Source organism: Macaca thibetana, chromosome 2, assembly GCF_024542745.1.
Source record: "Macaca thibetana thibetana isolate TM-01 chromosome 2, ASM2454274v1, whole genome shotgun sequence".
Taxonomy (NCBI): Eukaryota; Metazoa; Chordata; class Mammalia; order Primates; family Cercopithecidae; genus Macaca; species Macaca thibetana.
In genome coordinates, this window is record NC_065579.1 from 143711079 (window position 1) to 143733443 (window position 22365).

General features: G+C 49.8%; 2 protein-coding genes across 3 annotated transcripts in view; one reads left to right on the forward strand and one right to left on the reverse strand.

Moving 5' to 3' along the window:
- CHCHD4 (coiled-coil-helix-coiled-coil-helix domain containing 4) lies at positions 1-16268 on the reverse strand. Of its 2 annotated transcripts, XM_050781810.1 has the most exons (4): positions 16265-16268; positions 12560-12762; positions 4365-4463; positions 1-1133 (listed from the first exon to the last, which is right to left on the reverse strand). In XM_050781810.1, the coding sequence occupies exons 2-4, from the start codon at positions 12579-12581 to the stop codon at positions 826-828; spliced, it is 429 nt and encodes a 142-aa protein (XP_050637767.1). In that variant the 5' UTR covers positions 12582-12762; positions 16265-16268; the 3' UTR covers positions 1-825. The 2 variants fall into 2 exon arrangements, with proteins under 2 accessions (XP_050637767.1, XP_050637768.1); XM_050781811.1 differs by lacking the exons at positions 12560-12762; positions 16265-16268 and adding an exon at positions 9824-10240.
- TMEM43 (transmembrane protein 43) overlaps positions 12838-22365 on the forward strand; it is a 19178-nt gene continuing 9650 nt past the window's right edge. The window contains exons 1-7 of the mRNA XM_050781740.1: positions 12838-13101; positions 17258-17407; positions 19005-19139; positions 19757-19851; positions 20711-20760; positions 21031-21100; positions 21907-21977. Coding sequence (XP_050637697.1) covers positions 13090-13101; positions 17258-17407; positions 19005-19139; positions 19757-19851; positions 20711-20760; positions 21031-21100; positions 21907-21977 — 583 coding nt within the window. The 5' untranslated portion in view covers positions 12838-13089. The remainder of the gene's footprint in view (positions 13102-17257; positions 17408-19004; positions 19140-19756; positions 19852-20710; positions 20761-21030; positions 21101-21906; positions 21978-22365) is intronic.

The window sequence follows — 22365 nt, forward strand, 5'->3', positions numbered from 1 at the left end:
TCAGGTAGAAATCATGTTTCCTTTTAATTGAATACTTAATTCACAATGTTTCCTCTCTTCCTGCTACTCTGGTAATAATTAGGTCCCCACCTCTCAAGAACATTGCACCTGGCCAGACTGAGAGCCAGTGTGAACATGGGCCCCAAACCAGGGCTTTCGGAATAACAAGGAACAGCCAAGCCAGCCTCTCCCTTCACTTAGAAAGGGACTGTGAATGCGAGGGTCCAAATCTTCACCGTCTAAACACAGAAAACCAGGAGCTCCACACCAACATGGAAACCAAAATGTATCAGGAATGAAGTGCAGTACCCCTTCACATACTCAAGGTCAAGATGGGTTTGCAGAAATCGTATCTGACCATCTGGCCTCTGCTAGTAGATATGGCCCCACCCCAGCATTTTTAAGAGAATATGTTTTTGTTTCTATACTTGTATTATTTTCCCCAAGGGGTATAAAATCTACCAAAAGGAATATAATGAATCAGAATAAATCAGCTCACTCACAAGAAACCTTCCTGGGTAATGGTTTTTAGTTGCTGAGCTTATTCAGCACGTTATTTAAAAGTGGCAAAATTCAGGGCAATCTGAGAAGAGAATTCAAAAGTGGCAGCTACAGGTTTAGGTAGGACACACATACATACAACCCCCATTTTTTTCAGTGTATATGTCAAGAGGTCAAGACCCCTGATCATCAAAATAAGTTATTTTGTATATTACAGTGCACAGGACAACAGAGGGAAAGACACTTTCCTGGAAGGTGACAACAAGGCCTTTTTGCAAAAGGTCCACTCCAAAAGGACTGGAGCCCAGTGCCTTGTGGCCTTCATTAACTTGACCCCTCCTCTTCTTTGGGTGCAGTGGCCTCAGTGGGAGCTGTTTCTTCTACTTGTTCTGCTGGCTTCTTCTCCCTTTCCTCTTCCTCATCCTCATCCTCTTGGGGATAGAGGTCTGGGTATTTCTGCATGCATTCCTGCATGGCCCGGAACTGGTCTACACAGTCTGACCCCTTGATCTCCTCCGTGCTATAGTGGAAGCAGGAAAAGGCTGACTTAAACTGTTCTCCACAGGGACCGCTGGCCATTCCCCCAAGGCATGGGCAGTTCCAGTTAATGTTTCCATTTGGCAGTATCAATCCTAGAACAGGAAGATAAGCAAGGACAATGTGAGAGATGTTCTCTAAAGTTTCAGAAAATACAAAACTAGTCCAGTCCTCACAGGCTACTCAGGTGGTGCAAAACAGGAACTATTGTTGCCTATGGACCCACACCTCGATTTGGATTACATTTAAAGCCTAGCACATATCCAGCATTCCTTGGCCCAGCTGGGAGAGAAGCCACCAATGACATCTTTCTCCATGTGTGACACTAGTCTATTCTAAGCCACCTCCCAGTGCTCTGAGGCTGTGCTCCAAGAATTAAATACCGGGACCCATCTAACCCAAAGAGGAGGAGATCACTTGAATGGTTAGTGAAGAGCTTTTTGAAAGCCCAAACACTTTAAGGAACCGAGGTATTGATCTCCTCTTTCTAATCCCCCTCCTCATATGGATGGTCAGGACCACCCCACCCCCCATGCTCCCTGCCCCTTGAACCCAGCTTGCCCTGCAGCTGCTCTCAGAAGCTCAGCATAGCCTGGGGAGTGGTGAAGAGGAGGAGGTTGCTCCTTATGTACTGATGAGGAAAGATGTCCAAGACATGCGGCACAATGAGAAGCTGGTGGCCTACCATTAGTGTGAGTGCATTCTTGTGAAAATCAACCAAACTGTTAAACTGCACATATGTGTTGGGGAGGAAACAAGGTTATAAATGGGTTTTCATTTTCACTATTATTAATAGGCCTCTTACTTTTGACTTTTATACCTTTTCTTATCACTGAACTTTATTCACATCTAAATAGTATTTCTTGGTTTTCCAAAATGCTCTCAAAATGATGGCTTCATTTTCAGCTTTGCGACAGACATATCATTCATATAGAAGTTTCTTACATGAGTCTTATTAAGAGACTGAAAGTACTTTCTAAGAGAGCCTCTAAAATGTCCTGTGAAATTACACATGATTCTTCACTCCAGGGCAATACCGAGGCCTGGCGCACTGCACTAATGTCCAAAGTCCTAGACGAAACCCCGCCTGCCTCTCAGTTCCAGCTTGGGAAGCTCCACTGACCAATGGATCTGCTGTAGCTATTCCTGTCCTTTACTTGTAAAATGGGGATAGCATGGACGATGCCAACTAGTGCTGCCCCCTTAGCAGGCAGCAGACCCCCAGGACCATCAGCAGTTGCAGATCAAGTTCTCCTGCATTAAGTTATGCTTGGTAACTCACATAAGCCTTCTGACAACCTTCTGCAGTGGGTGCTACTAACCCCAGTTTGCACACGCAGTCTCTGGGGCTCATGGTCCAAGTGAGGACTGCAGACTGAGCTGGCAGGATTCCCAGAGCCATGCCCCTTCCCCTACATCTCACTGCTTCTTGACAGGGACCTCAGTGTTGGAAAAACATTTGCAAATGCTACCCCCTGGAGTTTCAAATCTGCTCACAAACCTGCATAACCAGTTTCCAAGAGATAATACTGACATTTAAAAATTACAACCCAGTGCAAATTGACCAGGTGGTTGATCAAAAATAACAAAAAAAATTATATCCTAGGTCTCCAGGAGTCCTTATTTCATTATTTCTTAGGGGCAGGTGAGCTGGAATGAGATACTTCCTCACAAAGCACATGGTGCCAATCTGCATTTCAGGAACACAATATAAATCCACACAGAGGGTACCTTTGGCATGTTACATAAAGCTCAGATGCAGTGTGTTGTCAAACATGCAGTCTAAGGCCTGAGGTTCCAGTCTCTGGCTGAGTCTGTCTCCGCCCCCTCCTGGGTCCCCAGTTTTCTCATTGGATCAGATGATCTTTAAGGCCCTCTTGATGTTTTGATTCTAGGAAAATTACTTCTGCCACCTTTTTTTCTTGGTACTCTTAGCTATTACAAGCACCATCTCAGCTGCACAGCTGGGTGCTGGAAGGCAGGTAGATGGCATAAAATGGTGACTTACTTGGCCCACTTAGTAATTTTGCAGTTAAGAGGTTGAAACCTGGGTCCCAGAGTTCTTTGTGTTTTATATGCTGCTTTGTACAAAGTATCACTATAAGGGGCTGCAAAGCTAAATGCATCATATGGGATACCTACAATCCAAGCAGACACATTGCAAGTGACAGAAGCAGGTAAAAAAACAACAGGGACAGTAAAGAATGGTGGGATCTGGAGGGAGCAGCCCAGTCTAAAGGCAGATACATTCAGTTTTTAATAACACTGTGAGGCAAACAAAACAAGGCCCAACTTGTACTGCAGGCCTCCATAGTCTTGATCAATTAATGAAATGTGCTTAATATGGATCTAAAGATAAGCAAGGTACTAGAATTGACATGTAAGTCCTGATCAAGATTACCCTTGCAGCTGTCTTTCTCAGAATGCTAACACTTTGCATAATGTCTGCATTTCCCGCTGCTCCCACTGGGTGCTGGATATATACTTTATGCTTTGACCCCTAGGATCAGTCAGGGCAACAAGTAAAGGGTCCTACAGAAGGAATAGACACATCAGTTAGCATTTGAGAAATTCCAATCAGGAACCCATATTCCCGATGCGGCTGCTTCATGCTCTTCAATTACCAATTAGCACTAGAAGGTTAGTTGTCATCATGGACACTAGAAGTGGTTTTTGATTGGTGAACTGAGTACTGTACAATACGTAGATTGTTCATGGATACCGCACACACACATCCACCGCACACAGGCTGCAGTAGTAAGTATCTAGTGAGTTTAGCAGCCCAAAACTTTTGGAACAATGTCCTAGGCCTAAGCAACCACTGTTATATTCAGCCATTAACCAAGGAGTGTGCAACAGCTCTGACTAGGTTAGTTGAATCCTGCTGCTGGAAAGCTGTCTATGTCAAGTGACCTTTTCATGTCAGGTGCTTGCTGGAGCAGTTAGAGAGAGCAGGGACTTCACCAACCTTACAGAACAAGGTACATGACTGTCTACTTGCTAATCAAGTTGCTAGATGTGGCAGAATTCAGTCTGGCAACTTGTCTGAGCACGAGCCCTGTCACCTTAACCTACCTATAACTGCTGGAATCTACTAACACCCTCTCCCAAAACTTAACTGTTGTGCCAGGGAAGTACATCAGAACAAGGTTGGCAAGCACAGTCCCTCAAACCTCCAAGGAAGATAAACCACTGCCCTCAGAGATAGTCTATGGCTGAGAATAGATACCTGAAAACTCGGCCTTGGCTAGGAAAACATGGGAAAGGAATTAAGAACACTGAGGTTCCCCCCAGTGCCCTGATGTGGGAAGCCCCATGTCACTCACCGTGCTCCTCGTATGGATCATTGGGGTCATCGGCCACCAGTTCTGCATTGCTTGGAGTTTCATGATCTTCTTTGGTTACAAATATGATTCGATCCTTCCCTAGTGTTTGGAGAACACAGGAAGAAATGTTTCATTCAAGAGCAGTGAGTCAGCTTTAAACCCAAAGCAGTCGCCATACAAACCAAGTTTGAAGACTGTCCCATATGCCATCCCTACGTGAGGTGACCATCAAACTGCTCTCATATGCTACAGGTAGGAAACAAAAGGGGATGGATGAGGGGCAGGGCAGGAAAAAAAGCACTCAAGAAAGTATCCTAGGGGCTTACCCACAGGGTTCAGAATGCATAAAAAGTTGGAGGAAGACTGAGCACACTGGCAAAGTGAGTGTGCAGTGATGTGGGTCCTCAGCCTACAGATCACTACAGCCCACACAGCTGATGTACCCACAGGCCCCTGCCTCTGAAAGGCTGAGGACACGGGCAGTCTGAGAGTGCCCACAGTCAGCACCCCCACTAGGCCTCAGGGCTCCTAATCGTGGCCGGAAGAAGAAAGGGTCATGAAGGTGAGGAACACTGCAGCCCTTCCATTCCCCACAGTCCGAGAGGCCTGGGGACCATTTCCCAACAAGGATAACAACTGGAGGGGGACAGGAGGAAAAGCACTTCTCAGATCTTTTTAACTGTGACCATCTGCAGTTGATTTTTTTAGGACAAACCCCACAGTGGTTAGGGTCAGGACTGTGGTCCTGTGAGGACCAGCATGGGAAAGTCAGCAGGCCTAAAGTGCAGAGCACCTTGTTCAAAACCAGAGCCCTCACCCTGGGGCCTGGCTGCCGGAAGGTCTGAGGACTACAGGAAAACAGACCAGTGAGAGTCAAATGCATTTTATATTAGGAGCTTCTCCTCACTGGAGGCTGGGTGAGCACAGAAAAGCATATCAGTCCTGGCCAAACCAGGGTGGGTGCATTAACTGCCTTACAGTGACCCCCTATGAAGTATTATCACGCTCAGCCCCCATCGAGTACAGGAGAAAACCAAGGCTGAGTGGCTATGTAAGCAGAAGGTAGGTCCTTACAGCCCTCTCCACTACACCTTGTAGCTGTCAACACTTTACCTCACCTTCCTAAAAACTTCGGCCATCAGCTAACCACACCACAGGTATGCGTCAGATATTCTCATTGTGGGCAAGAAGCACCTTGTCCTCAGTACCCCACGCTGCATGGTGGAGCATCAGTTTCTCCAGCAGTACCCAGAGAACAGACAGAGCCAGTCCATCTCTTGGTCCTCCGTGTGAGTTCATTCCTCCATCCTATCGCCACCCTGAGAGGGAGGTGGCAGCACCCCCTTTTAATGGTGGTGAGCCTGAGGCTCTGAGTAGTGACTTGCTGGACCACACAGGACAGGATTCTTTGAAGTCTACACTGTTGGAGATCCTTTCTACACACCCATACTGCCCTGCACCAACATCTGCACAAGAATAATGATAGCTGACACTGAGCACTTAGCATGACTAGGCACTGCCTGAGAGCTTGTGCACCTTGGGCAATGAATAAACACAATAAAATCTGACCCAACCCCTGCCTCAAAAAGCTTAGAATCAAGTGAAATGTTTGCCAAGTAAACAAACAAGATCTTTCTTGTACCTTCCTGGTGAAGATGAATGACAAATTCTACAGAGCAACTGACCATGCGTTCTGATCCCAGGAGATCTGGGGTACAGGGACCCTCATCTGGAAGGGGATAGGAGGTGCTATGCATTTAAGAAGACTTCTTCAGCTACGGCCAAAAGTGCGTGGCTCTGAGTGAGCGGCTACTGTGGGCACAGAGGCCTGACCTGCAGAAACGTGGCTCTGTGAAAGCTGCAGGCATCTCTGATTACTTTATACTTTTTGTTTTCTCTTTATATTCAGAAAAGTTCGGTCACAGGTTTGCTGAGGGGGAAAGCAAGGAAAAAGGCTTGGGCCCATGCTTGGACTGATGTAATTAAGGAAGAGGCTTCTGGAAGGCAGGGGGCAGTGACAACAAAAACTGAGCGACATCTCCAGTGAGAAGGACAGTTCAGGGGACAGAGGGAGGGCACTTTGGTGCCTTATGCCATGCCCACACTGCACAGGGTCTCTTACGCTAGGATAGAGTAACAACAAAAAACCCTCAGCACACACAGGGCCAGGACCCCCAACACACTGGAGGTTTCTGCTCCCAGAGATGGTCTCTGCCACAACACCTTGCATGTCATCCAACAGAAGACTGCTTTTCCCCTGTGGCTGACTTGGGAAAGTTTTTGGACCAGGCAGCCAGGACTTGTTAAAGTACCTAGTAATCTTGGTAATTCTGGCCAGTTTCCAAAATACTCAAAAGCAATCTGTAAAAATGGTGAACGCTAAGTACAATGAGCTGATGCAAATTTCGCAACTCAGCTCTGGCAGTTTTGTTGACCAAGATGGCAGCTCAGCACAGCCCAATGGTGAGGCCCAGCCATAGGCACACAAAGCAAAGGGTCCAAATGTGGTAAAGTATGAGGCCTTCCTGGGGTTTGCCATACATAGAGAGACCAGGCCTCACCCAAGAAAAGCTGAATCGAGCTCTCTGCCACATCCATGTAGCTCACGGGCTTCACAGGTGACTGATACACAGCCAGGTTAGGAAACACCAGCCTAGCACAATCCCACTGAGAATTCCAGGTCCCTCCCACTGGGCCAAGTCCTCACATGTGCCTTCCTGGACATTTTCCCTTGCAGCACAGTTCACACTGGATTGAAGGTAGAACAGTAATAGCTGCATCTTTTATACATTTTTGTCCCATGCAATGTGTTTTATTATATCTGTGAGTTCACTGGTGGGTATTACTTTATCTCCATTTTACAGAAACCACAGGAGCTGAGAAACGGACCAAAAGACATGCAGTAAATGAAGGCAGAACAGGAACTCTGGTCTGAAAGATCCAGAGTGTGTCTCCTGCAAACTGTCCATTGCATGCCTGTCCTGGAGGGCCTCTGCTTTCTGGAACATTTAAAACTCAATTCAAGAACCGATGCAAGGACAAGGCTTACCTATTCCTAACAAATCTAAGTGTGAAAGAAAGAACTGGTCAGACTAGTCATAAGATGCCAACCAATGGGACAATCAGCTAGACAAGTAGTTCTTATGACATTTCTCAGCAATTTCTCCAGAAAAATAAAATTAAAAGTGCTTGTGTTTTTATTTCTAAGATAAGCTTTAAAAGCAGTTGAATATGCATGTTCTGAAGGAGGTGGATAACTATGTTAAACCTTCTGGCTCACAGTAGCTTCAATATCACAGAGAGTCTGAGAACTGGAGTTCAAAGCTGGACTTAAGCACTTCCCACTGTGTGAGCTCAGGTACCCTCTGGGCCTCAGAAACCAGGCCTTACCACCAGCTTCACTGACCTACCTCACATGGTTGGGGAGGTGAAATGTGTTTCTGCTGTTAGCTAGAATCCCACTCAACAGTAAGTTTTAAAGGGTACGTGGCCAGGAAAAGAGACAATCACAGGCTCAGAGATGTCAATAATATCTTGGAAATGGGAGAGCTGATGGTCGAGTGCTCTCTGACTTAACCAGTGAAGAAAGCTGAACCCAAAGTGCACAAGGAGGAGGTCCCCCAGAATCAACTCAGTCCCCACCCCAGAACCTTGGTCAGAGTGGGGAACTGGAGGCCCGAGGGGTTACTCTGTGAACAGGACTTCAGGGTGGGGCTGAGAACAGAACTGACTGAGCAGTCGGATACCAAGACACCTTCCACCCTCAGCTGTTTAGTTTTACTTTTGGTAGAGCCACCCCAACCCGTCTTTCTCTCACATCTCCATCAGCATATTAGAATGGCTCGATCTTCAAATATATCCAGAAAGAGCTGCATCTCTCACCTCTTGGACCCCATCTCCCACCATCATTCCCTCCACTCCAGCCATGCTGACCTCTGCTTTTACTTGAACATGCTGAGCACATGCCTACCTCTGGCTTTTGCACAGGGTATTCTGTCCTCCAGGAGCACTTTCCCTTCCCTCAGGTACCCTCACAGCGATTTCTCCCTGCTTTCACTTCCTGCTCACATGCCACCGTCCCTGACCACTGCCCATCTCCCTTATCCTGCTTTTTTATCTTTCTCCAAAGTGCTTTTCTTCACCCAACATACTATGTATGTTTACCACTTGATGCCCCCACTGGAATGTCAGCTCCTCAGAGGCAGCGATTTTTGTCTATTCTGTTCATTGCAGTATCCTGAGAGCCCAGAATAGTGCCAATGACAAAGTGGGTGTTCAATATTTGTTGAAAAAAGTGAATGGAGAAACAACTCTGGATTACGGCATGAAGACCCTAGTGTAAGAATTAAAGAAAGAGGAGAGAAACACGAACGGTGGCTTTTCAGTCAACAGGGACAGGTTTATTTTAAACAAACCTGAGGTGGGCTGCTGGCTGAGTTAGGTCAGAGCCACATTCTCTTACAGACTAAGAGTTTTTAAGGATTCAGGGTGAGAGAGTTTATCAGAGGCTTGGACTGCTTCTGTGTCTCTTTATTGTGCTCATCTGGGAGGCAGAGTTGTATGTCTGTTTCCACACATCTTTCTGCAGCTGCAGGCATATCCCCCCCAGGACTGCTTTTAGCTTCCCTATCTTAGTGCACCTGAAGGGAAAGGAATGTTCTTATTAAGGCCCACAGTTTTACTGGGGTCCACTGTATGAGGGTGAAGTTTGGCAGTTACCCAAGAGACTTTCCCCCACCTCCCTCTATGACTGAGGTGTCTTATCTGTGTTTTACTGTCTGCTCTTCCTGGCTGCTTGTAGTTAGAAGTGATTTCCTTGAAATGCATGAGGCTAGAAAGGGAGCTGGAACTTAAAGTGCCAGTGTTTGTCCGAGATGACGCTACTCCTGCTCTGTCACCCAGTCCCAGCAGAAAGCGGGAAGACAGAATGGTTATCACCATTAAGTGAGCAAGACCAAAAAATCCCTTGGATGAGTAGTTTGATTTCCCCCATGAAAGGGGAAGATCTTTACAGGCAAGAATCTCTCAGCATATCCACCCCAGAAGGAATGCCCGTGTGTCCTGCAGAGGAAGCAGTTTCTTGTCTCCCATGGATGCTGACTCACCAGGATCATGTTTGAGAATGGCAACCTGCACTACGGACTTGTCTTCTTTCATTTTTGGCTAAGCTGATTCAATACACCTGTGATACAATTCCAACCACTACTTTCTGACACTCAACCCAAGAAAGAGATCTAAAGCCAGAGGGAGTGGTGCCTGTGGTGTATTTTGAGTGAGTAAAGTAAGGGGTTTCTAAGAGTTTGATAAATCTGATTGCTGAGGACTTTCATGTTTAGAATCTAACCCCTTTGAAAGATATAACTCCCGCGTACAGAATCAAGTATCTGTGAAGAACACACAAATAGCTTTCAGACAGAGTGTAAGAAGAATGCAAGTGTTAGAAGTTTAGCTCAACAAACCTTCCTTAGCTCCAGCTCTGTGGTAGTACCTGGTGGTCACAGATGAATACGACACAGGCATCCAGTGGAGAAGACGGAAGGGGAGGGATCCTACCTTTGTCCCTGACAAAGAACTTCAGGGAGGGAAGGAGGGAATAGACATTCCAGAAGGGACCATCCTGGGCAAAGCCTGGAGTGCAAAAGGAGGGTTTTAAGTAGTGTTCGCTCACACACATTGAGGACTGCAAAAGGTTTTCTTAAGAAAAGTGGCATTTAAAAGGATCTCTGAAGCCTCAGGAAGCCTTCTCAGACCGCACAGAGCTGTTCACTAAATGATCATAGCATGCTGGGCTTTCCCTTCATGTCACTTATGACAGTCTGTAATCATGCATTGGTCTGGTGATGTTTTAATGGCAATCTCTTCCACCATGCCAGGAAGGCAGAGAATGTGTCACATTGCTCACCACTATATGCCCAATGGCTGGCACATCACATGTGCTTTATAAATGTTGACTAAACACGAGTGGGCAGGCTCTGCATTAGAAAGAGGAAACTAAGAAAGAAACACTATGGTGCTGACACACAGAAGTGTGGCTAGCCCAAGGCCAGGGAGCCAGGATGAGAGCCCTCGAATGCCAAACCAAGGAGTTTAACCTGAAGGCTGGGTAGCAGGTGGACCCCTGAAATAAACTTGCACAGGCAAGTGATTCACTCAGGACAGAGGGCAGGTACACGCATGATTCAATAAAGATTTGGGCACCCATTGTACACCAGGCCCTGTGCCAGATGCTGGGGATTCCACAGCCCATCTGATGCTCTCAGCTTAGTGGGAGAAGACAGGCAGGAAGATGGCAAAAAATAAAAAAGGTAATTTCAGAGAGTTCAGGATGTGAAAGACACAAAGGGTCAGGAGGCTAAATTTTAAAGGATGAGGAGTCAGCCATGGAAGAGGTGAAGGCAGGATATACCAAACCAAGGGTATAGCGAAGAGGTTAGAGGCTGGGCAACAAAAAGGTGGGAAGAGACCAGGCTGGAAAGGCAGACAGGGCCAGATCACATAAGCTCTGATACGGTAAGGAGTTTGGGATCATTTTTTTAAAAATCCTATGGGAAGCATAAAGGATCAGTGGGAAAAAAAAAAAAAAAAAAAATGTTAGGGACTTCTTAGGGGGACAGTGGTATGGATAAGATAAATACTAAGGAAGGCCTATAAGTGAGTGCTTTCAATTCTCACTCATCTCCTAAGAGAGATCTTTGAACCAGGAAAAGATAAGGGCTCCATGTTTTGAAGGCAGATGGACCTAGCCTCCCTTTCCAGAGAAAACTGCCTCCTGTAAATCCTCAAAGAGAAGGAGGGTTTTGTTTATCAGCACAGCCTCGTTATACCCAAAGGCTCAAAAATTATTTGCTAAATGAAGTAAATTAGAGAGAGACTTGAAATTAAAAACAACAGTGGTGAGGGCAGAGGACTTTTGCTTACGGCACACATTAAGTAGTAATCAGCGGAAATATAATAGTACTCATTAAAGAGTGAGTCTTATGGCTTTACAACCCAGAGGAGGAGAGGTTCTAGAAGCAGATAGGGCTACTAGGGAAAAGGCTCAGCATTTTAGGCTGAGCTATGCTCCTAACTGGATGTGTAACTAAGGTAGGCCACCTCCCTCTCTGGGCTTCAGATTGCTTGAATTAACTGATGGAGCTGGAGTATTCACCAAAGAATTTCTGGGTGACTTCCAACTCTCTCTGTAGCTTTATAACCATCCATCCCCCTTCTCTGGAGCAGAGAAGATGCTTCATGAATATTTGCTGTATCAGTGAAGCCCAACATCTCATTTTACAACACTGGAAACCAGGGCCTGGAGGGGTTAGGTAGGAGCTTAGGGCCAAGGAGTCAGTTTGTGGCAGTGTGTGGGGAGGCCCTCCGACCTGTGGCTTGGGTACTTCTGAGCTCTTGGGTAGAGTAACATCAAGGAAGCATTAGGTGGTTGGAGCTCAACTTTGGGGTGGGAGGTAGGCAGGGTTCTCCCTGCAATCCACTGGGCACTAGATTGGAAAAGGCTGTTCTGGGGTCACAATGCCCAGGCTCAAACCCCGGTTCCACGATTTGCTGGCTGAGTGGCTTTAGCCAAGTCTCCTGTGTCAGACTTTACTCTTCAGTAAAATGTGACCAGTAACAGAGCCTGACTTACAAAGGGCGCAGCGAGATCAATGAGACAAGCCAGGTAAGTTTCCTTGAACAGTGCCTGATAGGTAGCAGGGGGCTCAAAAACATTCCCGTTAGTAGAACTCCTAGCACAACTCCTAGCACCCCAGCACAGCACACGCTACCCCCAGTAGCAACTTTTCGGGACCCGCCTTTTAAAGGCGCGTGCAAAATGGCAACACGTGGGGTATGGCAGGAGCGGTAGTAATAATTAACATACATTCCCAGTTACGAGCCACACGCAACGTGCTCGGCATTTCCCGTGCCCCAACCCGGCCTAGTTTACGACTTCCCACGCACAGGCCCCTCTGAGGTCAGGGTTCGGGCTTCACTGTGACCTTGGACCAGTCCCGTTCCCCTGAGAGCTTCGGTTTTCTCATTCGCAAAACACGAGTGGCGACCCCCCAGCCTGCCCGCCTCCGAGTGTCCCAGGGTGGGCAACCGGGCCGCGCCTCGGGTGGCCCGCGCCTGCGGCGTGGTAGCGGGGCGCCGGGGCCCGCGTGTCTCCCGCAGGCCCTCGTAGGCCGGTCTCCATGGCAGCCCGCCCTCCCTACCTTCCTGCCGGCAATAGGACATGGCTGCAGCCCGTCCCTGAGACCTTGCAGAAGCGGCAGTGGCGGTAGCTGCAGCTTTACGCCGTGACCTCCTCTCCTCAGGCAGGGCGGGCGCCTCCGAAGCCCGCGCGGACCCGCCCCCTCCAGGCCTGCCCGCCGCGCGCCTGCCTCGGCGCCCTCTTAACCGCGGCCAGGCCCACCTCAGCCGGAAACTACATTTCCCAGCAGGTCGCGAGCCCCACAGCAGCTCGCCAGGCAGTAGAAACTACATTTCCCAGAAAGCTTTGCAGTGCGCAGGCGCATCAATGAGGTACTGTAATGCCCCTGACCCGTTTCCAGGACTCGCCGCGCGCATGCGCAGAAACACTGGGCACACGGGGCGGTAACTGCAGTAAGTCCCGCCTGGTCTTGGGGTCCACGCGGATTTTCGAAGCTGGGGCTGGCAAGAGGCCGCTGGACTCCGCGCTCCAGTCGTCAGCCCACTTCCTAGCTGAATAGCGCGAGGCGGCGGCAGCGAGCCGGGTCCCACCATGGCCGCGAATGTGAGTGTCCCCTGGCCAGCCGGGCCACACCCAGGCTTCTCCGTCGCCCTGGGGCTCTTCCCCGGGGCCCTCTGGGTCCGTTTCGCCGTCTGGAGCTCCTCCCTGCGGCTGGGCCCGCATCTCCCTCTGCGCGCCGTGTCGGTGCCTTCGCCAGCTCATCCCTCTGTTAATCTCTCGACCCGTCCAGACTTCTTTTGTCCGTGTTCTTTGGTCCGCCTAGTCCTCGGCGTTCGTGCGGAGGCGGACTCGGAGGTGTTGCTCCCGCAGTACGATCTGCTTGTACGCCTCTCCGCGGCTCCTCCTTGCATTCCCAGTTCCCTCCTGTATCTTGGGGCCCTGAAGCCGTCCCAAGGTTGCGCATTATGAGAGCTGGACGGGAGCTCAGAGAGGGGGCCATTCCCTTGGGAGGGAGGAAGGCGACCCAGCCCAAGTGGAGCTGTCCAGCAATGGACGGATAGGGCTGTCCAGGCGGGCAGAGAGCTCCCCGCTCTAGGGAGGCTGTGTAAACCGAGGCTGTGATGCTGCAAAAAGCTTAGGCTGGGCTGGGAGCGAAGGAGTTAGGGGGAGAGGGAGCATTTCTCTACTGTCGGGGCCCCTCCTCCTCCTAGCAAGGATTTGGTTGGAGAAGGCCTGGCTGAGGGCTGTTCCTTCAAGGCCTCTTCTCCCTGCAACTAGCCTTTCTCGGGAAACTATTTAAGCCCAACATTCATTCAGCACACCAAGCAGCGCCTCCTACCAGGGCGCTGGATGTGGGAGAAGCTGGTGACTCACTTCTCCCCTCCTCTGTGAAAGTGCTTCTAGGGCCTGCTTAGGAGCCCAGCCAGCCCCAGACACACCCTCCCTCCTGCTTTGGTAGAGTGTCCTAGCAGCTCTCCCCTTGCCTGTCACACCCTATTTCCAGACGCCGCCTCTGTCCCCAAGCGTCCTCTCTGCCTCCCACACCCCTTGAGAGGCCAGGGTGTGCATCACCCACAGTCCTAGTACACTCTGTCTCGGGTTAGTATCATCTACACTCCCAGGACACTTTGGGCCCACAGGAGGGTTAGAAGCCTTGAATGGTGTACCTAGAAAGGCCTCAGAGGTATTCCGAGAGACTCAGGCTCGGCCAGGAGAGAGGGCAGACAGGAGACCAGCCTGTTTGTAGTATGTGGACTCTGTCTGCTCCCATCACCACCACCACCATATTTTACAGATGGTGAACTTCCCCAGCAGGGGAAGGCACCTGCCCAAACTCTTGTGGCCAGCTTGGCATGCTGCAAAGGGCAGGCTTTGGAGTTAGGGAGACCTGGGGGCAATCCAGATTCTTCCACCCAGTAGATGTGTGGCTTTCATCTCTCCAGGTTTATGTAGCCTCATGGATCAGTTACTGTGACATTTAAGGGAGACAGCTTAGCACAGTGCCTGGTGTGTCGTAGGTACCTAATACTTGAAAACTAGCCTGTCATTGCAGAGGGGAGCACAGATGGTCCCAGTGAATAGAGATCGTCTTGGGTACATTGAGACCTGGCCCCTCACCAAGGAACATACATGCATTTGAATATCCTCTGCTGCCAAGCATTTGTTGATTCATCCAGTAGCTGGGTATACATTTACAGCAGCCACTAGGCTGGGTAAGGAAGAAGATAGTGGGATGGAGTAGGGAGGCAACAGAATTCTCAATCAGTATAGCAGCAGCAGTACCGATGGTGAAGGTACTATTCCCCTCTCTACTTTATAAGTGAGTAAACAGAATCAGAGAGGTAGAGCAATTTACCCAGGCTTCACAGCAAGTGATTGGTGAACCTGGGCATCGAACCCAGTTCTGTTCATTTCCAGGGCTTATGTGTCAGCCTCGGTTCCCACCACTCATTGCTCATTTCTTCTGAGTCCTGAGTGCTGGGACTGGGAGGGGATGTGTCACTGGGGATGTCTGTGTGTGTGTGTGTTTACATTTGTGTGTATACATGTAATATATATGTATATATAAATATGTGTGTATATATAGATCCTTTATGATCCTCCATGTTTACTGGGAATTTTGGTTCAGAATGTGGGCTGGGTATGTCATGTCACTGCCTACCTCATCCCTCCCCTAGCCTGAGGGGCACCCTCCTGTACCTCTCTTCCTTCCCTCCAAGGCTGTCTTTGAGCCCCTTATCTTGATGCTGGCTGAGGGGACGCCCAAGAGGAAGCCACGCCTCCTTTTCCTGTTGCTGCCTGCAGTCGGCACCCAACATTCAACTCACATTGTAGCCCAAGAGATGGGGAGCACAGACTGGAATGAGTAATAGGAGAGTAGTCTCCAGTCTGCCCAGATGTGAATCCTAACTCTTCCTCTTAGAAACTGTGTGATCTGGGAAGATGACTTAACCCCAAGCCCGATTTTCTTATCAGTGAAATGGGGTGGTTATGGCATCCAGCTCTTTGGGCTTGCGTGTGGGCTGGCCTGTGATAGACCGGCGTGTTTGCCATTGTCATCATTATGATGGTCACCTGCCTGCCTGTGGTGATTCCCTCCCCTAATGTTTCCAAATGGTATAGAAAGTCAAGATGACTTCTGGATTCATGGACATCTGGTCACTGGAGGCCTTGGCTGGTGATATTCAAAGACAATCAGAACGTGACATCAGCTTTGTCCAAGCAGAGACTCTGACTCAAATCACTCCTCTGGCCCCTAGTGCCAGGATGGGGCACTGTCTTAGCTGGGCCCCACTTTATATCTTTGTGACTTTTGTCAGCTCACTCCCAGCCTGGTGCCAGCCCACTATCAGTTGTAGAGAAATCTGGTAACATTCCCACTAGCTAACATGTGTAGAGTGCTTACCAAGGCCTCGGCCCTGAGCCCCCCAATAACTATGTTCTTTGCTTCTCACCACAACCCTATGCACAGAGGAAATGGAAAGCACAAAGTGGTGAAATTGCTTTTGCCCAAGACCCTGTAGCTGGTGTGTGGCACAGCATAGATTCAAACCCAGTTCTTCTGGCTCCAGAATCCTGCCCTAGACGATGACGCTTTTGATCAGCAGTGGATGCACCCCAAATCATGCCTGTGTTATTGACCAAAGCCTGATCCACTCACCCTTGAGTTTGAGGCCCACTGTGAACCTGCCCAGAAATGCCTAGCTCCAAGCCCTTTCTTCCTCCATCCCTCCCACAACCCAGCCAAAGCAGATAGGCAGCTGCTCCCCCAGGACCACTTCCTACTTCCTCATCACTGCTGACATGGTTCTCCCTTTAGGGATGCTCTTCCCCTAAGGTCTGTCTCTAAGATTCCACTCAAATGCCCCCTCCTCCAGGGAGCCTGCCTTGATACCCCAGCTGGAAGGGGTCACTCCTTGAGCACTGAGTCCACCCCTCTCACAGGACACTCTGTATGACCTTCTAGTATTGTTTATGGTTGTGACCTCACTGCCCTAAGACTGTCTACTTCTGACCCCACAAGGGCTAGCACTGCCCTCAGAAAGCTCAGCCACTGTTTGCTGAATTTAATTAAAAATACCTCTCTAATAACCTCTTTGTAAAATAGCCTGGCAGTTTCATAAACACACATCTTCTCTGTGAGCCAGCAGTTGTACTCCTACGTATATTCCTACAGGAGATGAAAGCACACGTCTGCATAAAGGTTCATGTATGAATGTTCACAGCAGCGTTATTCATAATAGCCAAAACCTGGAAGCTGCCAAGATACCCATCCACTGACGAATGATTCGGCACATTGTGGTATAGTCATAAATGGAATACTACTCAGCCCTGAAAAGGAACAAACTCCTGATAAACACCACAACGTGGACGAATTGCAAAAGCAGTGCTCTGAGTCCAAGAAGCTGGGCAGAAAGGAGTTGGTGCCCTGATTCCATTTTTCTCAAGTTCTAGAAGAAACAAAACTAATCTACAGTGGGAGAAATTCAAATTCAGATTCTCCCCATCCCTACCAGTTACCTCTGGTTGGTGGAGAGGGGGAGAGTTGGCAGGAAAGGGGCACAAAGAAACTTTTTGGGGAGATGGAAATATTTTGTACCTAGCCAAACTGCACATTGAGTATCTGTGTGTTTTTACCACATACAGTTAAAACTAAAAACAAAACAAAACAAAAAAAACTGAGTATAAATAAATAGCAAATTTCATTTATTTTTAAAAAACTAATTTTCCTTCTCTGACTATGTTTCTTTTTCTTCAGTATTCCAGTACCAGTACCCGGAGAGAACATGTCAAAGTTACAACCGGCTCCCAGCCAGGCTTCCTGGAGCGGCTGAGCGAGACCTCGGGTGGGATGGTCGTGGGGCTCATGACCTTCCTGCTCTCCTTCTACCTAATTTTCACCAATGAGGTAAAATGTCTGGGGTCTTCCTGTGCAGAGTGAGAGTCCCTACCATGTCAGAGAGCAAAGGCTATGAACCCAGAGGCTGGTAATAAAGGGCCTAGATTTTACAAAAGAGAAAGAAGGATACTGAGTTAATCACAGTTCTTTGCATTGTGATGCATCCCACAGCTGATGTGAGCAGGAAAAGGAGTAGATCAGTTCACACACCCGAAAATCCAGGGCTTAGCACCTGCCTCAGGCGTAGTTGGATCCAGGTGTTCATGCTAGGTCACCAGGAGTCTCCATTTCTTCATCTTTAGCCTGTTTTTCTCTATTATGGTGTATTTCTTGGGCAGGCACTTCCTCTGTGATGGTAAATGTGGCCCCAGCAACTGGCTTACATCCAACCACTTAGCCCAGGGAAGAGAAAAACCATTTGTTTATCTTCCTTCCTTTCCTTCCCTTCCTTCCCTTCCATCCCTTCTTTCCCTTCCCTCCCTTCCTCCCTTCTTTCCTTCCTTCCTCCCTCTCTTCTTTCTTTCTTTCTCTCTTTTTTTTTCTCTCTCTCTCTCTCTCCTCTCTCTCTGTCTCTCTCTCCTCTCTCTTTTTTTCCTTTTTTTAAAATAAGACCGGCGGTGGCTCACGCCTGTAATCCCAGCACTTTGGGAGGCCGAGGCGGGCGGATCACAAGGTCAGGAGATTGAGACCACGGTGAAACTCCGTCTCTACTAAAAAAAAATACAAAAAATTAGCCGGGCGTGGTTGTGGGCGCCTGTAGTCCCAGCTACTCGGGAGGCTGAGGCAGGAGAATGGCGTGAACCCGGGAGGCGGAGCTTGCAGTGAGCCGAGATCGCGCCACTGCACTCCAGCCTGGGCGACAGAGCGAGACTCCGTCTCAAAAAAATAAAATAAAATAAAATAAAATAAATAAATAAATAAAATAAGACCTCATGATGCAACAGCATATTTCTAAATCAATTTAGCAACAGTTACAGGGCAATCTCTCAGTGTCCTGGCTTGGCTGTCAGTCCTCTGAATCAGTCTCCGTGGCCAGGGGTCACTCACATGTTCTGATTGGCAAGGTCTGGGTCACATGATTTGAACAGGGGTTCAGATCTACCTAGGTAAACCACATGGACTGAGTAGGGGAGAGGAGAGCCAGGCATGGTGGCTCAGGCCTATAACCCCAGCACTTCGGGAGGCCAAGGAGGGAGGATCGCTTGAGGCCAGAAGTTCAAAAGCAACCTGGGCAACATAGCAAGACCCCATCTCTACAAAAAATTTAAACATAAAAATAAAATTAAGAAAAAGAAGGCAGAGAAAAATGGGGAGAAAGAGACAGGCAAGCAGAAACACCAGCTGTTCTCACCACTGGGGCAGTGCTAAGACTGGTGGGGGCTAGTGGGAACCAGTGGGGCAGTGGGAAGAAGTCTGCCTGGGAAAGCAGGAATCTGGGTTCCAGTCCTTACTCTCCACTTGCTAGACCTCAGTTTTCCAACTGTACAGTGGGGAGATGGGTCTCAGTGCTCCCTGAGGCCCCATCCTACCCTGATACTTTGCAACAAGCACAGTCATGTTGAGCCACCCCTGAGTTGTTGAAATCCCCACTCCCCTTTGCTCCCAGGGCCGTGCGTTGAAGACGGCAACCTCGTTGGCCGAGGGGCTCTCGCTTGTCGTGTCCCCTGACAGCATCCACAGTGTGGCGCCAGAGAATGAAGGAAGGCTGGTGCATATCATTGGCGCCCTGCGGACATCCAAGGTAGGCTTGGCAGGGGATGCTGACCTGCCAGTGGCTCGGGGCTCATCCTGGATGTTGTCTGGCTGAGGATTTGAAAGCATGGGCCTTGGAGATGGTCACACGTGAGTGTGATTCCCGACTCCACCACTCAGCAGCTGTGTGGACTTGTCTATCCTGAGTCTCAGTGTCTTCATGTATAAAATGGGGATGGTAATAGTAACAAGCTTGTGGCCAGCCTTGAGGATTTGGTGAGATGAGATAACTAACATCTTGATACAGAGGGTGGCACTCAAGGAGGTGCTCTCATGATTGTGATGACCGTGTGTGACCAGTGCAAAGCCACAAAACAACCCTGGGCACCAGAGCTTTCGTGTTATTTGAACATCCTGTACGCTGTTGGCACCATGCCATTGGGCCATGCAGCCCAGGCCTGTACTGTGAGGGTCACGGGCGCTATGTGTGAAGAACTTGGGATAGGCAGTGTCCTTGATCCTCCCCTGCAAAGCAGCCTAGGGCTCTCCACCCTTGTCCCCTTCTCTATTTCTTCCTCTTCCAGTCCAGCTTCCCCTCAGCCAGGCTTTCTGGGCTGACATGAATCTTATCTTTTATTTTTTTGGTTTCTTTGATTCTGTTTGAAGCTTTTGTCTGATCCAAACTATGGGGTTCATCTTCCGGCTGTGAAACTGCGGAGGCACGTGGAGATGTACCAGTGGGTAGAAACTGAGGAGTCCAGGTGAGGCGCCAGGGGCTGAAAACTCTGTTGGGGTAAAGGAGGAGTGAGGTGTAGGTGTCAGGATAACATGCAGATACCTTTCATTTTGATGCCTTTGAAATTCAAGGATAACATCTTCCTATCAGAAAAGTGTGAAATTATCCCCAAATTAATAGCCAGTGATTTGGAAGTGGCAACAACCCAGTGAAGAGTGGCTCCAAGAGGAAAAGGGGATCGTGTCACTCCCACATCTGGGAAGTTCCAGAGATGCACAAGCTTGAAGCATGACTTGGAGCAGGCGTGAAACACTGTCATGGGATCAGCATGTCACCCCCGAGACCCCACTGCATCTCTCTGTGTTCCGCCTTCCCATCAGCTGTGTTGGTCCCATCTTCTCTCCATTTACAACTTATCATTTCTGACAGGAGTCCCGGGGCAGGTTCTCATTGACCAGGGCTGGGGTCACCTGGAGCCCCACCTGAATCACATGGACTGTGACCGATGGGTGGGGAGGTGGCGGGAGGAGCAGGAGAAGGGCAGCTTCAGGAGCCCCCGCAGGGCTGTCCCGGAGCAGAGGGTGCAACCAGATCTCTGAGCCCAAAGGGCAGAGCTGGGCCCCTTGGTGGTGTAAGGCCAGTGGGGGTAGATTTCAGCTCAGGATGGGAGCGCGCTTTCCTCCAGGCAGCGCCTTCGAGGGCGGGAGCTGGCTGGCTGTCAGGAGGGAGTGCCCTATCTTGGGGCTGATGTAGAGAAGGCATCTGCCCCCATCTGGGGAGTCTGCATCTGGTAGCCCTGAGGTTGCTTCTGGCTCAGATGCTTAGAGGTTAGACCGTCCAGGGCGACGAGGCTAACCCCCATGGCTGCCTTGCTTTCCCTGCAGGGAGTACACTGAGGATGGGCAGGTGAAGAAGGAGACGAGGTACTCCTACAGTGAGTACTGGGCCCCTCACGTGGTCTCTACCCATGGTGGGGGCCCACAGCAGTGGCTGGACAGCAGGGCTGTGGGTTGAGCCATGAGAAGGATTCAGCACCAGGCATCAGAATCCCTGGGTGCCAGTCTTCAGAGTCCTGCTCTCCCACCCATCCAGTGAGGCTCCCTGACCCACCCCTTTGGCTGGGAGATGGGAGGAGCTGGGCTGGTGGGTATCAGCCACGTGCCACTCCTACCCAGGCTCTGAGTTGATTCCTCTCCCCGAGCAGACACCGAATGGAGGTCAGAAATCATCAACAGCAAAAACTTCGACCGAGAGATTGGCCACAAAAACCCCAGGTGAGAGCCAGGCCCCAGGCCTGAGTGCAGCCTTGTCTATACTGACAGGTCTCCAGCCTCAGTTTCTTTATCTGGATAACAGGATTGAGTTAATCCTGCTCCATGGGTTGAAAATGTGGGACATGGTTTTGAGACCAAGCCCTGTGCTGGGCACCAGGAACACAGAGACCCGTCTCCCCTGACCCCCAACGAGCTCCCCACAAACAGGTCACAAATGTACGGCCTGCACTAAGCATCTAAGGGGATTTGCACACACGGAGCCAGGCAAGCATTTTGTTAATGGTTTGCCATGGGTAGGAGGACAATTAGGACAGGCTTTCCAGAGGCAGCAGCATTTGTTGAGGCTTCTCAGGATTTCAGCAGAGGGAGGTTAGCTCCGTGGCATGCCAGTGGTGAGGTGGGCATAACACTTGTGTGTGGCTAGAGAGCAGGCCTTGTTCAGCAATGGTCTGGGCTGTGCCAGTAAGATGGTCAGGGGATGGAATGCTCTGGGAGGGGCTAGTGAGGGGTGTAAAGTCCATGCAAGAGATATCTGACAGCGGTGGGTGGGGCACGACAGGCTGGCAGGGGTCTAGGCAAGAGGGTAGGAAGCTCCAGGGAACAGGAGACAGAGTGAGGGCACTCAGCCCGGGGGAGGGGGCACAAGGGCCCTGGGGGTGGACAAGAAAAGATGTCTGCTGTGCCTGGGCTAATCTGGACTTGCAGGAACCCCCAGGTGGGGACCCTGCCCAGCACAAACAACCCAGAGGGACCCAGGCAGCTCCAACACTGGTGCCCATCTCTTGACAGCTTCCTCTCTCCCACAGTGCCATGGCAGTGGAGTCATTCACGGCAACAGCCCCCTTTGTCCAAATTGGCAGATTTTTCCTCTCGCCAGGTAAGTCTCAGACCTCTCCAGAGGAGCTTGTGCCAGAAGCACAAGGCCCCTCCCACAGCCGGAGCTCCCAGCACTCAGCCTTCAGATGGCTAAAGGCACAGGATCAGTCTATACCTTTCCCACCACCATGCTTTGGGCGGCCAGGGGAAGGCGAATCCCCAGGGAGCAAGGGCTGATGTAGAAACCCCCTCCCCACTCCATCCTACCAGGTTCCTCTGAAACCTGGGTTGTTCCAGAGAATGACTCAGGCATGCATCCTCACCCTGCTGCGTGCCGGTGTCTGCCTTCCTTCCTCAAGCAGACTCCGGCTAGTAGTAGACATGGGGCGACTCAGTGCTCTCGGTCTAGGCCTCCGCCTCTGAGTCCCACCTGTGCCAGGAAGTCACTA